Genomic DNA, 17,647 nt, shown 5'->3' with positions numbered 1-17,647 from the left:
CGGTGATCTCCTTTCTGCACGTGTCGTTTTGCTTACACGTGTTTATTCCATATGCTACACCTCACCATTCTAATATTTTACTTATTTGGAAAAAGATAGTATTATGCTTTTGCTAGGAATTCCACCATTAGTGTGCAACAAATTTCAAATACAAATTTACAAAATCAGATATGGTTTAGAACAGCAATAACTCAATGACATCTCAACTAGAAAAACAGAATTCAACGACACAAGTGAAGTTGCCAAATTGGGTACAAGAATTTTAGGATAGTTGTATCACTTTTTAAGATTGACGCTTTCCTATTTGGGGAATGCCACATTTTTCATAAGAAATACGTCCAAAATATCATATTTACTCTGAATACTGACAAGAAACAATAGATCCTTATATTGAGGTACAAGTAAAACTTAAAAATGCCTGGAACCAAATATTATTGTACTCAAATCTTGTTTACAAAATTGAAAGTCATCCCCAAATTACTTGAGACTGTCGCCTAAACCCTGCGGCATTCCTCCTGGCATTCCTAAGCTCTGTGCAAGATTGCTCATTCTTTCTTTCATGGCCTGCACGACAAGCGCAAACAAACGTGTAACGAACTACACAACACGGGACGAGAAAAGCATGACATTCTGGTTTGTGCTCGTCTTACCTCAACGCTCTTCTGGTGCGCGTCCTTGTATGCCTCCGTCACTAAAAGAGAGAGTTTCTGCACAATGAAGGTTGTGTGCTTAGTGAAGATGTGGAAGAAGCTAACTCAAACATATTTTCCTCTCATGCAATGACTGATCATTTACTCGGTTAAAATTGGAGCAAGTGGTATGAATGCCACGAGACACAATACGAAATGTGGATTATATGAACCCAACTTACCTCAGCTCCCAACTCCATTGCAGCATCTGTTATCTCAATGCGGACAGGTTGTTGATTTCCAGAGAGTGTTACCTAAAAAAAGATTCGTCAAACTATAAGGAGATGAAAGACTTCATTCGTTTTATCAGGAAATTATGAGACTAGCAATTTTCATACTACATTATTAAAACTATTATAAAAGTTTTTTCAGTAAACATTATAACTGGTTTGAATAGAAATATAGGAGCATAAAGGATTTAATGTGTTACTTTATCGAGACTGTACAGCTATTACTTAACTTCATCACAGCTAGACCTGGAAAGAATCTACTAATTTTGATAGTTATATCATTGAACTGAATTTGAGATATACCTTTATTAGCTCGTCTTGACAATAACCATCAAATTCAGCTCTGCAAGTTTGACAGCAATCCCCCAGTGAGTTATTCATAGGAGATGAAATATTATGAACAACTGAAAAAGAAAATAACAGTGGATACAAGTTCAAGTATTAGAATATACGCAGCAAGTTCTTTTTGCACTCGTACTGCCTCAACTTGGACAACCATCTGTGCCTTCTTTACCGTTTCGTATAAATTTTGCATATTTCCCATAAACCCTGCCTACATCAACCATACTTTTTATAATAAGAACACTGCCATATGAAATTATGAGGGCAAACTAGGAAAAATGAAATATGCAGCATGACAATAATAGTAATAATAAAAAAGAAATATGGCACTTGTAAATGCATGATAATTTAAGGTACAGAATCTTCCATGTCACTGGACAGGTTTAACAAATCATTCATTACTTAAACACATGGAATCTTAAAGAGATATCCATAGAGTGTCACTTAGATTTTGCCTCTAAAAGACTTGAAATATGATCCTATAACAGGTCTAGCTCTATTTCACTGGTATTATGGAGTTTTTGCCCTAGCAACGGAACCATGGTCGGTGCCAACAATGAAGCTTTCAGGCTGGCCCAACCAACAGTAGTGCAAAACAACCTAAAGAAATGAGAAATACATCTAAAAGTGCCAAAAAGACCAACAAATTTAAGTTTATAGCGTATTTTTTAAAACTTAGATTTAATTTTGACAAGGAAAAGAAAGAGCAATGAGAAATTTGAGACGGAAATCAGGATACCAGTCTAAAATGCTGGGTTTGATCAATATGGACAGGATTTGTTTTCCCAACTTTTTGGGGTAAACAGTGATCAAATTACTAAAAGTCCGGAAAGATAAGAGTCTGAATTATGTAGGTAAATAAACAAGGTAGATCCACAATTATAAGCTGTCCTATACACCTTTTGCCAAAGAAATCCATGATATATTAAGCAAAACTTTTAACAATTTATTCATTTCCGAACACTGAATATTTTCCTCAAGTGGGTAACTGATACCAGTCTAAAATGCTGGGTTTGAACAATAAGGACAGGATTTGTTTTCCCAACTTTTGGGGTAAACAGTGATCAAATTACTAAAAGTCCGGAAGAATAGAGTCTGAATTATGTAGGTAAATAGACAAGGTAGATCCACAATTATAAGCTGTCCTATGCACCTTTTGCCAAAGAAATCCATGATATATTAAGCAAATTTAACAATTCATTCATTTCCGAACACTGAATATTTTGCTCAAGAGGATAACTGATATTCAACCAAAACTATCATGATAAGAGCTTTATATAATCATGAAACTATTCTCCACGTATGCCTTCTAGAATGCTAGATCTGATTTGTCAAAAAAAGGAGCTTCACAAAGCTCTAGAGCAGAAACACAAGCAAAAGGATTGTCCTTTTGGAATAATGATAGGAGGTGAGTTTGCAACAAGCGTAGTTACCAGATGTGGCAATGTGCACTGGAGTGAACACAAAATTAACATACCTTCGAACCTTCATCACTCTTGTCATTGTTATCCTTCTTCCCACCAAATAATCCATGCACGCTAAGAGATCTTCTAGCCCTCCCAGTTTGACTTCCTTGACTTAACAAACTTGGAAAATTAACAATATTGGAGTTTGGGTGCCTCTTACCTGCAGTTGGGGAAAGCATAATATATAAACAGTTAATCGCACAGAAATCTATTAACTGTTTCTACATTTTCACAAATTTATTATCAAATCATGATTCACTCACAGTGACTAGCTTCATTCCATACTAAATAAGTAAATATTAAGGAAGGGACCACCAAATTCATTTTGGGGGAAGTCTCTCCCAAGTAGTTGTGTTATATTTCCAAATACAATTTCTGAAGGACAACAAATGTATATCCAGCCATATCATGCACATGATAACATTTGTAAGGAATCGAAACCTAATACATTATACATCTATGACTGAGGGGATTAGCATACCACTTGGAAGTTACTGATAAAGCACTAAGAACTACACAAATGCCAGATTCTAACGAATCATGATAGGGAAAAGAATATCAAGGATTATGCCACCATTGCTACTGAGTCAAACACATGTAATTTATTTAGCAGACGACTTTCGACGGCCTCTCAGCCTTGCATCCAAGTCTATAATGCAAGATCTCACTAGTTAATTTCCAGCTCCTTATCATACGCACCAGGAGACATAATATATTTCAGGGGTTAGGATAATTAGCAACAAGCCCTAGAAGCCTTCCTTAATCAATAGTCGGTGTGATTGAGAAATTCCGTTACATCAAACAACTCCGCAAGGAGATTTTTTATCCCATTTAGCTTGGGATCAGGCTGTAGAAAACATTAATGATATCTACACGACAGATTAATCAACCACTAAAAAAACTCCTGGACACATTACTATGTGTGATATTTCCATGGACCATGAAAGTTATTTTCTCAAGCTTCATACCACTTGACTTCACCTTGGATCATTCACTAGCTATTCGACTATAGTTCCATCTCATATCATTTTTATTCAAAGTATAACCAAAACAATCAGGAAAAACAAACATATGCCTATGAACCATCAAAGTTTCTTGCTTGAACAAAACTTCATCACCATATCATTCAGCTGCCCAAAAATAGTAGCCCCAAACAAAAACAGATCCTAAATTTCTCGAGCTTCACCAAGTGACTGGAATTATGAATCCTAACTGAAGTAAACGCTTCAAAAACATCATTCCGAAAGCCCATACAGCAAAAAGGGAAAAAAAATACATACTTTTTCTCTTGCAATCTCGGGCTAAAAAAAAAAAAACTCAGATACCCTAAGACAAATGCAAACGCAATCAACAACTAAGAACCGAAAATCTTCGTTTCCCAAAATAGTAGATACAAAGAATTGCAAGCTCTTAAAAAAACAGATTACGCGCGTGCACGCACAAATCACATAGAGAGACTTACACGAAGAGAATGAAGAAGAAGAGGGAAATTGAGCAGCGAGAGCTGCAGTAGGAGATATCGCCATATCTTTGAGTTATCTAAAAATACAATTGAATTCAAGGTTTCTGGAAGAAATTGGCAGGTCGGAAGATTTTTGGAGGGTTCTGAAAGAAAAATATTCTCGTTTGTTTCTTTAAGAAATTTCCCCCAATTAGATAGCATTGCCCTATGAATTCTTTGAACATTTAGAATATTCCGAATTGACCCATCATATCTTAATGTCTTTCCGTTTAGGCTATAATTTTTCAAAACCTTTCCTTTCAGACCTTTAATATTGGGCACATGCACATTACACATAACGCATCTATACAATATTAAAAAAAGAATCTTCAAATTTAAATTAATTTTGATGATATATTCCCTCTCGCGAAACTTAAACAATTTCTTTCCCGTACGGATTTTAAAGAGTTATCCCCTCCGTCCACAAAAAAATAAATAATAATAATAATAATAATAATAATAATAATAATAATAGACTTATCCTTTTTTTTCTTTTCCACAAAATAGAGTCTCATTTCACTTTTTTAACAATCACATCATACCTTCTTTCATATATTTAACTATAATTTGTACTTTTATTTTATTTTTTTAACTAAAAATGTATTTTTATTCATTTTTTTGTACTTACAAATTTTAACTAAAAATGTACTTTTATTCAACTTTAACAACTTTATTAAAACTCGTGTTTGAGACTCTTTTTCGTGAACGGAGATAGTAGTATTTTGTGTTTAAGTGTGGTAGGTGAAAAAGTGAAAATGTGAATAAAAGAAAAAACTTTTGCCATATAGAAAAATTGCTCAAACTTCACGGGACAATTCATAAAGAAATATTGATCAAGCTTTGCGGGTCGGAGGAAGTATTTTATAGATTAAAAAAACTAATATCATAATGCATGCAAAATTTTATCTATTTTATCATTTAATATTCAAGATGGTGGCAACTTCGTGATTTTAACATGTTGGTGGTACCTTATTTTTATCTATTTTATCTTTTTTTTGGGGGGGTTAATTGTCTCTAAATTCTTAAATTATAGTCAATTTATGTTTTTTTTTTCCCAATCTTTGAACTTCATGTTAAAATCCATCAACTATCAATTTTTCTCAAATTTTCTATAACGGTAATTTCCGACTAAATCCGATATCAGAATTATACTATGTGGGTGATATTCACTTAAAACGTGGCAAAACGTGACGTCGACGTGTGCAATGTATGCCCCATAACCCTATACGGATTCCACGCACGCACCCCCCCTCTCTAAATCTGTCTTTCTCTCTCGACGAATAGTCGTCACCTCTTTCTCACCGGCGACAACAGCTGCAGTAACCACGGCATCCCCGTCCTTTCCCCCTTTCCAAACTCTCTTTGACGCAGAAGGGGAAAATCCCCAAATCCTAGGCCCCATCTGTTTCGATTTTAATCGAAAGGCAGCCGGATGATCGCCTCGCCGCCGCGGCAACAGTAACGCCGCCCAGCTGCCTTCCTCCTCCGTCGACCGACTAAAAAGCAGCAGCCCACAAGGACTACCGCAACCGCCACCGTCCACCAAATGCTCCCCCTCAGGAGCATCTCTCTTTCTTAATTTCTGCCCGGGAAGTACAGCGCACACCGCCGTGACAACAGCAGTGACGCTGCACCTCCGACGGTCTGACCGTTTCCCTTAATTCCTCTGTTCGACGCCCAGCAACAAAATCAACTAGCGCTGTCGTCTCTCTTTCTACTGAACAGCATCGGCCACAAGGCCAAGGCCACTATCGCGACGCTTCTTAGCCCCCGATGAGTCTAATTGAGGGTTTCAATGAGAACCCTAATTTTATTTGAACAAGAATGCACAAAACGATGTCGTTTAGGTACAATATACAACTAGGTCATTTATTTGAACAAGAACCCTAAGTTTTTGTGTACTTTTTTGTATCATAATAAAAGTAAGAGATATTTTATTTAGGCGATAAATAAGAAATGTTATTGATTGTTGTAACTTCATAATTTTAATAGGATTTCTTAAATTTGCAATATTATCACCATATTTTAATTTATTATAAAATTAATATCTTAAATTTTTCGCGATCATCGAAAAATTGAGCCAAACTGTACATAATTGTTAATGTTCGTTCACCAAAAAAAAAAAAAAATACTAGTTTGAAAGAGCCATGATAGACTTGTGTTGTGGTCTTTCGTCCAAAGGTTAAATTCGAGTGGCTTGAGCTTTGTATAATTATTATTTTTCTGATAAGTTCAAGTTTTATGCTCAATATTGGCCTTGTCAATAATAATAATAATAAATAATTATAAATTTTCAATTTTAGCCTTTAGTCCCAACGTAAATATCTAATAAATTATAGTTTTGCTTCCTCCTACGTAGTGTGGCCATAGATAAATCTAGAGTTTCAGTTTTTGGTAATTCGTCATCCTATCAGTAGAGAAACTATGGCCCCAAATTTTGGGAGGTCCATTTCTTAACAACAAAAATAGAATTGAAATGATATATTTTTCTTATGAAGGTTCGTTTTATCATTTAAATTATACTATTAGAAGACGTTTATTTTGGAGAATTAGTTTTGATTAATTAAAAATAATAAGACCAATCCCTTATTTACTTTGATGATTGAAAATTTGGAATATCCTAAAGCCCTTTATTGTTTCTATCATTTGAGCTATTTTTGTTTGATTTATATCCTATTAAAAGGATGTGATTGAAGAAATCCTATTCTTGATAATAAACATACTTAATCATACATCTTATCAATCATGCAAAATAAACATCCCTTTTGTGTTGATTTCTTAATGCCTTTTCTTTTGGTTAAAAACTCTTTTAAATAATTGACCGAAAAAAATTATGTTAATATATTATTCTATCATCAATATACAAAAAACATGTAAGAGCCCATCTTCTAATTTTGTGTGGGAGGACTTGTGAGATACAGGACTGGCCCTCCAAGTGTTCAATAAAATTTTCATAAACATAAATTTATGCCTAAATGTATTAGAGATCTTTTCCTTTTACATATCAGGTTGAGGAAAGAAGTATTATGGAAGAAAAGAAAAATCCTCTTGGGAGTTTATTTGTTTTATAGTATCAAAATGGTGGACAACAACGAGACGTGTCAAATAAATTAAGAACACAACCTTTCAATATGTAATAATCCCCCAAAAATGCAAAATGCCCAATTCATCTTCTTCCTAAACTTGATGCACAAAACTAGACCACAAATTGAAATTAAACTGTATGAATCATTTTCTTTATAAATCGGATACACAGAAATCAAGGCACAACTATGTGAGCATGAAATGTCATTTCATAAAGGAAATTTATTAGATAAACCAAATTACAAGCGATCATGTTCGAGCAGAACTAGAGCTATTCAAACATGCAGTCAAATTACCTATACAAATTCTTCACACATTACATCAGTCAAATATGCAAGAAGGCATACCTTTTTCCGAGCAACGCCTATGTTGGCTGCAGCAGCTCCAAGCCTCCCGACAAGGTCGTCCAAGCATTTAGAGACGAACCCTCACTCGGTGCCATTGGTTCGGGTAGGCTACAAACGAGTTTTCATTTGATCAACATTCACTCCGAGGTGGCTTTAGATGATGACTCTGGATCAGAAGCTGGGGATTTCTTGTCTGAAGGCTCTCCTGACTGGTTGGGTTTCTTGAATTGGATCAGTATCATGGTCATGTTGTCGCAGCCCTCGCCTCCGGCTATAGGTGCCAAGCACCGGTCTAGTACTTTCTCGCACACCAACGAGAGCTTACTCTCCTGCACGAGGAAATGTAGCGTGTAGAGTGAGAAGATCGTTAGAGACAGGTTGCAGCATACAATCTTAGATAATGCAGATCAGCCAGACCAAAACAGGTAGGGTTAATTGTCGAATTCAACACCACGTCACCACGGCTACACCATTTTGCGATTTTCACATGAATTTTCGACTGTTGCATTTTAAGAAATCACTTTTCAAATCTTTTGCAATTTTTACACCGTCTATACAACTTCCACTTGCTGAAACTTGAGGACCCAATACATCCTAAGCTATAAAATAAAGTAACAATCCTCTTTATAGCTTAAGCCGGAAAACTTAAACGGGTGTGAAAATTGCAAAAAATTAAAAATGGTGTTTTAATTGCAACAATTGGAAAGTCATGTCAAAATTGCAGTATGGTGTGAAGTGGGGTCAAACCGGCAATTAACCCTAATAGGTACTATAATGAAGCTATAGAAGGAACTTTTCTTTATTGCCCATAAAATCAAGTTTAGTAAACTTAGACGCACAGCTGGCAAAATATATCTCGTCTGAACTATCTAAGTCTCCAGCCGCTACTCGTGAACAAGAATGTAGTCTTTTTCTCTCAATAGTTTTGGTGAAAATTTCAAACGGGCTCCACATCCCCTGAGTCCACTTCTCAAGCTGTATGCTGAAATTCCTGTCTAGAAAATTGATGGAGGCTCGAATGCAAACGACTATTTTGTTTTCTATTAATTGAGTGAGTAGGGAAGGTCGTTATGTCCAGGTAAATTCTCGTAGATATTATGCAGGATAGAGACTCGTTATCACCAGTCAATGTCGTGGGCATTAATAATATGATGGGGACTCACAAAATCATGTAACACACTACAGTTAGGATAATCAAAACCCACGCTTGCAAAGAATGTTGCCGACAGAATTTAGCAACATGTTTTCTTGCACTGCAGACATATACTATGTAGTTAAGCCTTTGGAACCTATCTACTGGAAATTAACACCACGTCGAAGATGGGAAGTCGATATTTTGAGATGGAAAGAACAATTAAAAAGTGGCATCACAAGACTTACATGTCGCAGCTGTTCATGTATGAACTCCACAAGTTGTTGGCTCGACATGCAATCCCTGAGAGACAGACATCAAAGGAAACTGAATAGTCAATACGACGTTCTTTTGTAACTAGATATATTACTACACGACATTTGAATCGAATAGAAATGCAAGCCAGAGCTACAAAATAATAAGCCACACCGATGGAAAACAGGATGCAGAGACATCATCTGATGGAAATGATGATGATAACAGATAATGCCATCTGATGTATATTAACCATATATGTTAAATTGAACCGATCGTCACAAAATACTACAGACAAATGGTAAGCTTTCCATTTTCAAAGTGATACAGTAGAATATCAGTAATGTTTTCATGAATATAATGCAGGAACCAGAGGAGTCGAGTGAAAAAGAGCTTACGGTGAGGCAAATGATGATGAGAAAATTCTAAACAAAATCTAAACAGCCCTAAAATCATGACATGACCTCAATCCTTCCCAGTAAAAATAAATTAAAAAAATAACAAATGCTATAATCCATGCTTTATTTCTAAACTTCCTACAAATAGTTCAATGTAATAACAATAGTGCTAAGTGCTAACATGTTTTTACCTGATTGACAAATACTTCTAAACAAGTTGCATAACCTAAAAATTAAATTGCAACATTTTAAATTAAAATTAGCTTTAGCATTAAGTAACTAAACCATTAGGGGAGATTTTAAAGAGATTTTTGTTACAAATATTTTTACACCAACCCATGTAGTGATTTCTGACGAACATAGAACAGGTTAGGGAAAATTTTGATAGAGATAGATAAATAATGCTGGATCTATCAATATCGTCATCACAGTACGAAAAATCATTTTGCCCCAATTACAAAAAAGATGCAACATAAACACAAGTTATGCGGATTAAATAAAAAAGTTCAGACAATATACCAAATGCCATCACAGGCAAGCACAATGAACTCATCCTCATCTGTAAGTTCAACCTGGTTTAAAAAAAGAAGAGATCAGAAGTTTTGTGATGTACAGTAAGAAAGTATAATCCGTATATTTTCTCATGCTATTGCAGCAAATGAAAGAACAGCTTAAAGTTTGAATATATATGCAAATAAATTTACCAATAGATAACAATACCAAATCTTTTGGTTATAGTTTGCTTTTGGACTTGGAAATATTACATTAGTTAAGTTAGATAATTTCCAAAATATAGATAAGATTAAGAATGATAACTAATGGATAGTACAAGCAGTGTCCTGTATTGGCCTTAATACTAACTGGCCGCTTATGTCACTTGGTTCATCTTACCAAAGCAGAAAATGTCTGAAAAGCCTAAAGAAACAAAAGCAGTTATAGTTATGCTCTAAATCCGTCACAACACAAAATGCAGATACATACGGTATTGACATCTGGATCGGCAGTAACTATTTGTTTTTCTACAGGCAAAAATTTGTTCTGTTTGAATTCCATATCACCTGCAACAAAAGCATGGTCTGTCGTTAGAAACCTCAAAATTTACCCTATCCAGCTCATCAATTGTGCATACATCACAGCAAAATCAGCTCATGAGATTTCGTAAACAGATCTAGCTAATTTGTTCAGAATTTACATGCTTGGTGGACTTAATACACAATTATCTTTTTCAGGATCAGCTGTATGGTGCAGGATAAGAGTCAATAGATGAACTGACTCTTCTAGCTATTAAATTGAAAAAAAAAAATGACAGAAAATGCACAACACCTATAGCTCTTGAAAGGTTCAAACTGCCATTAACACGCCCCGCGTGGATAAATCCTCCTGCTTTTAAAATTCTCTCCCTCTCAGCCTCCAGTTCAGGTTTATGGTCTCTTGAAAGGTTGTATGCCTGATGAAAAAACATAACATTGTAATTAGAAGCGAAAATATGTTCTGAGCGGTAAACTCTAAACAACTCAGTATGAAAATAAAATATTAGTTATCTAAGATTAAGTATATCATGATCATAATCTCTAGTACCTGACCGTTCCTAGAAATCACGCAGCGCGAATCACCTGCATTGGCAACAACAAGTTGCTTCTCCGCGATGACTGCAACACAAGCAGTACTTCCAGAAGTTGGTCCAGAAAAATCAGAATGTGGTCCCTGTACAAAGCAACAATAAGCCAAAATTTCAAGTTAGGATGAAATGGTTGCTTAGCCATTAAGATCAATGTCAGCACCTCCTCAAATGTCCATTCGTCAACTTGGTCATGTTTGTCACCACTTCTTGGAGACCATATCAGACCCTCTATCATACCACTAAACTTGTTTATTTTATCTCCCAGGACAGCCAACTCCCTCCAGCCTCTCTGTCCGCGCATCATTTCATCCATCCTGATTAACAAGAGATATAAACTTAGATATTCAGCAGCTTTCAGTAACCTCAGTTCCAATAAATTCTGTAATTGATGTATCTTGCTTTCAAGTAATTGGACATAACTCTTCTTGTTAATCTTTTGGAAAGAGAGTCAAATTTGGGTAATTGTATACTAAGATACCTTTTATCATGATTTTGCTGATCGTCAGTCTTTATCCTAATTAAATATGCATACGTGTGTGTGTGTGTGAACTCTGATGAGGTTGGTCTGGTAGTAAAACTTTGTGTAATCTAGAAAGTAAAGAGACATGTGCGCGAGAGGCAAGCCATACCGTTCTAAAAGCTCTGACTTCTAAAAGACAGACCTAAACCAAAATATGGAAGAGCTGGCAAAGAAGTAAACAAACAGTATTCTGTGAATAACCTGAGGAAAGCTTTCTGAAGAGCTGCTCCAATATCACCAGCTAAATATGCTTCATGCTTCAGTATTTGATGGTGCAGGAACTTAGCACAGAATTTGGCAACCACCTTACCTGCAAAATCAAGGAATGACAATAAAGTCAAAAACTAATTTCAAGTTCTTATTTGTCAAAAACAAATGTTAGCTAGAGCAAAAGAGATGGAGTAACAGGTGACCCAAAGATGGAAAACATAAAACAAAACCAGTCACCACATCAGCACTGGCCTGTATGAGGTGGTCAGTTGGCCAACACTTTAGATGCAAAATCACATTAACTTTTTTCAGAGCAGATCTAATTGCAACATGCTTCAAGGAACAAACTGCTTCCATATGGTCAAAGTCATTGACAATTGAATCAGATAGATTGCATGTATGAGTACTAGGTGATCCTTGACATTCTAATTCTAATTAGAAAATAAAGCAAATAAATAGCATATAGGAACTGATGCTTCAGATGTTATCTTACTTCAGTTGCTTTACATGTATAGAACATAATCAGCTAGCCAAAAGAACCCAACTGCTAGGAACAACTAACTTAACCTTAGGGGAAAGGACCCACTGTCCTAATACAACAAATGAAAATCAATTCAAGGTTTTATGTGAAATCTATGTTTGGAATGGGGAAATAAATCTTTCCACATGCACCCATCTTAAACAAGCTATTACCCAGATGGAGAAAAAAGAATATTAAAAAATTGTAAGACCCTGACATAAGTGGACATGACTATAACGAGCATACTAAAGTCTTGAAAAGGCATGAGCCCAGCAGTAGTTTATAGACAATTGAAGATATCTAAAGGATGAAATGAAAGTTTAAGTTGGAGGAGTTGGAGGAGACGTATACAAGTGTCCCTGAACCCTGATATACATTGTGCTTGCTGGCCTAGTAAAGGATATGAAATACACACGTAGAATTAGAAGCTGAACTTAACTAACCAACATTTTCCTTTATGATAACTCAAAGAGCTAATGCCTACAGAAAGCAGAGCATCAAAACAAACTAATATGGCAAAGACAACAGAATCTCATCTGAACAGTAAACCTCCAGAGGCAATTTCATAATAGTGCAAAGTTTTGATTGATACTGTCACCAGATACTTTCAGTAACAGAGTTTTGCTAGCATGTTTATATTTTGTTCCTTGATGCAAGAAAAATACAAAACCATCTTTCTATTCATTCTCACAGTAGGAAAATGCCAAATAGAAAATTTTATGTAAAGGTCAAAAGAATCTTCAATCCTCATCAAAAGAAGAGTTGGTGTGAGAAGATCGTATAAAATGATGATCCAGCAAAAAAACCCTCTGAAACAAAGGGAAAAATAAAATCTTTGATAAAATAAACACTTTTTGGCTGCGAAGAGGTCTCCAGAATTAGCTAAAGGAAGGAGGACTGCTTGATGAAAAATAGCTCTAACCCTAGTGTAGAGTAGGTATAAACCTAAAAACAAACTTGAGAAAAAATTGTACATTATCTGGATCACATCTTCCGCTCACAGGTAGATCCACAACATAAAAGGTATAAGGTAAGAGATAATGTGATGAAATAGCAGTGGAATACTTGAACATACCTCCATGACCGTCGTAAACACCAAAGAATGATGCGGAGTTATCCAAATTCAGAACTGCAGCATGCTAAAAGACAGAGCAACAACATCATATTTCGTGACTAACTAGCTTGATTTTAGTAAATGTTACATCTACAAGAACAAGACATGATAGAAATTGTCATGAGACTCATGATAAAGTTCATATGCATTAGCTACAAAAGACAAACACAAGTTCAAAACACCATAAAGGGACATTCTCCGCACATAATAGTAATGATCTACATCACGACACTGTTGGCTATAATCATAAACAAATTTGGTATGATTACCTCCAATTAGTTACCAAAACTTAATTATCTTTAAACAATGTTTCTTAACACTTTTAACTTAAGAGTTATCCAATGTACTCCTTCATCATCCCGACTCTCCCATTTTACCTTTTCAACCTCCTATATGTCCTTCAGCGACAAACCAGGAGTGTTTTGCTTACTCTTCGTTTGTTCTTCTACCTTCTTTTCTTCTCCCTTCACGATTTCCTCAGGAGCTGAAAGCAGATGCCTCTTTACCCGAATCTTTCTATTGAGAACTTTGCTGCTAGACTAACGACAGATCTACAGGTGGTTCATCTGGAAATATCAAAGTATTCCTAAAAAAACTTGACTTATGAACTGACTTTAAGTTCGCTGCACACGTGTTAGACTTAGCGCTGTGAGCACTTGATGCATTGTTGAGGCAAATCGTTCCTCAGTCAGACTAAAGTAATACTATACTAACAATTTACGAAGTTCATCTCTTTGTGGCATGTATGAAGCACCAGGTTCACCCATAGAAACTGAACCACCACAATTGATTTCAGAACCCAGTCCCATTCAATGTAATCACACTTTCTAATTAACAGGAACAGAAAACATGAATATAGTCAATTAAATCTGCAAATAGACCCTAACTAACAGGATTCTGCATTGTCAAAACTGAAAACTCATATTTCTGCACAAAGTCATGCCTACATACACGACAACGACAAGGTTCTCTTGCTTAAAAGAAACTATTGGTACAATTCATTAGTAATTGTTACGGAGATAAGAATTGACCAACAACTTACAGCATCCTCCATATTAGCACGCCATCCTTGCATGGAGGACAGACCAAACCTAAGTTTATCATTTTCACCATCTTCGGAGAATTTCTCAGTTTTAGGAGTACTGAGGTATATTCCCATCTCTAACTGTCAGGAACATACAGCCAATTTCAGCAAAAACCTTAAACCCAGCCTCTTCAAAAATATTTCACAACACAGTAAGTATATCTGAACGAATGCAGAGAGCAGGAAATCCAAAGAGGCAACATAGTTAACTTCTAAAATTTCTGAAACTAAAAAATCACATCTAACATTTGGCACTATTTTTATCTTCTGAATGTTCAATAGTCACTGGAGCACGGAAGTAGCCTGTAATACATAATAACAAGTTCGAACAAAAAACACATCATGTGTATACATGGGTGATAGATTAGATATACAATACATAGGTTTGAATATTTCAAGGACTACATGATCAAACAAGCTAAGAACTGTTCTATCCATAAAAAGTGTGTGGACTATTGGCATATATTAATTTCTATCTAAACTATCAACCAAATCAAACACCCCATATAACAAATTCTCCGATAAAACTTTCATAAGTTACAACATATCAACATTTCACAACTGGGACAAACCAGCTCAATGAAACAGCTCTCTACCGCAATAAATCAAGAGATACACCTTTGGAGAAAAGGGGAGGGGAAAGGGGGAAAAAAGAGTATATCAACCAGACTAAAACTAAAAAATCAAGAAGAAACAAATAGCTACAATTTCTCATCAGCGCAGTAAGATCAACGCAATAAATGAATGCTGGGACTTTCACACGGTTTCAGCGTATGCTTACTCAAAGCCCAATTGAGGAATCGAAAAAATTTACGAATCGTGATAAGGAAATAAGGCGCGATTGGCCTGCAATCTTGATGATGTCGAAATCAAGTAAAAAAAAAGAAAGGAGGCAACGGTTCCGGAATTTGGATTAGGGATAAAAATGTATAGAATCGGGGTTGACGAGAGGAGATCAAGAAAGGGAATGAATGAGCTAAAAAAGTTTGGACTTTGTGTTGACTGTGAAATGTAATTCTGTGTGCCGTATCAGTTTTACTTTACTTTATGGGGCCAACACCACTTTCTCCATTCTCTTTTTCCTTCTTTTTCTGGAAAGACGAGAGATATTTCTCCCACGCCTCCATTGTTGCACGAATTTTTGTTCCCAAAATCCTCCTATCTGATCCTCAGTCCCACTATTTTGTGTGTATCACTTTAAATTTATTTATTTTATAATTATTTTTTACAAAAATAAAAAGTATAATTATATTATAAACTCTAATTAATATTTATAATTAAAAATTGAAATTTAAAAAATTATATACCCTAACTTTGAATTAATGAACCCAAATAATTAATTATTAATTCAAATAAATATAAAGAAATAATTATAAACCCTAGTTGGATGAGTGAACCACCCTTGTTGATTATCTTTGTATAATATTAAATTTGAAGAAAATATAATTAAAAATTATAATAAATTAAAAAATGGTACACGGTGGACCGGTGGTACACACAAAATAGTGGGACAAAGGATCTCATGTGCAAAATCCTTCTATTAATTGTTAAAAATAACTAAACTTTGCACCCCACGGAAAAATATTTTTAAAATTTTATGTTTATATAAAATTAATACTAATTCAATTATTATACTTATAAATATAAAAAAAAATTAATATTAATGAAATATATTTAAATTGAATATTAGAAAAATAAAATAAGAAGAATTCACAATTATAAAATATGATATTATGAAAAGTAAAAAAAATAAGTTAACAAATACAAAAATACTAAAAAAATTAAAAATAGATTTATTCCAAAAGGATGAGAGAGAATTTTTAACAAAATTAATATCTAAACAAATATAATATTTATATTTTAAATTAAATATTTACATAAAAATATATCAAATTAAAGCTCTTATCGTGATCTTTAATTTGATATGCATATTTATAATTAATCGAATATAATTTTGAAAATAAATAAACAAAAATAAGAAAGTTAAAGAAACTAGAAAATAAAAATAAAAAATATAATTTACAAATAAGCCTTTAATTTTATTATAACTACAAAATTGTCACTCAATTTTTAATTTGAATTTGTCTTTTTAATATATTATAGATTATAGACGTAAAATAGGACAAAATTGCAAAATGCGATTAAAAAAAGGAGTATTCTCAAAAACTAGCTGGAATGTTGAGCATAATCAATTTTTTAATTTGAATTTATAATTATTACAAATATAATTTATACTTATTTGATATTTTCATTGTTCATATTCAAATTTTGGAGTATTTTTCAAAAATAATTTAAAAATATATTATATGTATATATTAACTTAAGAATAGAGGGATTATTTTTTAAAGTTAAATATTTTAAATTCGAATCCTTCGTGTGCGGAATTTATTCATGCAACAAAATTATCGTATTCCCATTTGCACTGTCGGTGGCATTAACAGCTGAAAATCAGTGAATATCTTGTAATAAAAGCCCAATCTATTGAGGTTTTTTTGTCAACAAAGTGTATTTAAAAATATTTGCGTCTAGAAATAAGCATGTAGTTGGCCCAAGTGGGTCAAATAAATTATAAGTCGTGAATCATGATGTGACAAATTCATTGAAGGCAATTCATGAGATAGATGGCCTCGGATTCGTATGTCATTAAAAAATAAGGTACCGAAACCGATATGAGGATATATATGTTGAAATATTGAGGATGTTGAGAAAAAATTCAATCCATAAGTTAATTTATTGATTGAGAAAAGATAATTTAAAAGTGGTCTAATATTTCCAACTACTCTCTCAAATATGTTGTGATTCTTTTAATCAATATTTTTTTTGTTACGAAGCGACATTGTTCCATTCGTACGAGTATTGTTTTATTAACGTAAGAAAAATCCAGTCGACATATAAGATGTTCCATTCGTACGAGTATATTTTATTAACGTAAGAAAAATCCAGTCGACATATAAGATGTTCCATTCGTACGAGTATATTTTATTAACGTAAGAAAAATCCAGTCGACATATAAGACTATAGTGTGTTTGCTTTGAGGTATAAAGAATAGGTAAGATATATTTACCATTTTATATCTCGTTTGATTTTATGTATGAAAAAATTCGGACAAATTGTATAATTTTTATGGCAACTCA

General features: G+C 34.2%; 2 protein-coding genes across 4 annotated transcripts; both read right to left on the bottom strand.

Annotated features, from left to right (window-relative positions):
* Positions 1-365: 365 nt before the first annotated feature.
* LOC131024878 (nucleoid-associated protein At4g30620, chloroplastic-like) lies at positions 366-4,447 on the bottom strand. 2 transcript variants are annotated; one of them, XM_057954428.1, is made up of 7 exons: positions 4,190-4,447; positions 2,739-2,887; positions 1,372-1,472; positions 1,223-1,262; positions 872-943; positions 651-707; positions 366-564 (listed from the first exon to the last, which is right to left on the bottom strand). In XM_057954428.1, exons 1-7 carry the CDS (start codon positions 4,251-4,253, stop codon positions 478-480), a joined length of 570 nt encoding a protein of 189 aa, XP_057810411.1. In that variant the 5' UTR covers positions 4,254-4,447; the 3' UTR covers positions 366-477. The 2 variants fall into 2 exon arrangements, with proteins under 2 accessions (XP_057810411.1, XP_057810410.1); XM_057954427.1 differs by having other exon boundaries at positions 366-707; positions 4,190-4,406.
* A 3,056-nt stretch (positions 4,448-7,503) lies between these two features.
* LOC131024877 (probable protein phosphatase 2C 60) lies at positions 7,504-15,626 on the bottom strand. Of its 2 annotated transcripts, none has more exons than XM_057954425.1 (11): positions 15,295-15,626; positions 14,472-14,594; positions 13,391-13,454; positions 11,787-11,895; positions 11,226-11,379; positions 11,023-11,148; positions 10,768-10,891; positions 10,426-10,502; positions 9,964-10,016; positions 9,040-9,094; positions 7,504-7,988 (listed from the first exon to the last, which is right to left on the bottom strand). In XM_057954425.1, exons 2-11 carry the CDS (start codon positions 14,586-14,588, stop codon positions 7,797-7,799), a joined length of 1,071 nt encoding a protein of 356 aa, XP_057810408.1. In that variant the 5' UTR covers positions 14,589-14,594; positions 15,295-15,626; the 3' UTR covers positions 7,504-7,796. The 2 variants fall into 2 exon arrangements, with proteins under 2 accessions (XP_057810408.1, XP_057810409.1); XM_057954426.1 differs by having other exon boundaries at positions 15,219-15,625.
* Positions 15,627-17,647: the final 2,021 nt, after the last annotated feature.

Source organism: Salvia miltiorrhiza, chromosome 5 (assembly GCF_028751815.1).
Source record: "Salvia miltiorrhiza cultivar Shanhuang (shh) chromosome 5, IMPLAD_Smil_shh, whole genome shotgun sequence".
NCBI lineage: Eukaryota > Viridiplantae > Streptophyta > Magnoliopsida > Lamiales > Lamiaceae > Salvia > Salvia miltiorrhiza.
Note: the sequence above shows the minus strand (reverse complement) of the source record. Positions and strands in the feature narration are given on the sequence as shown.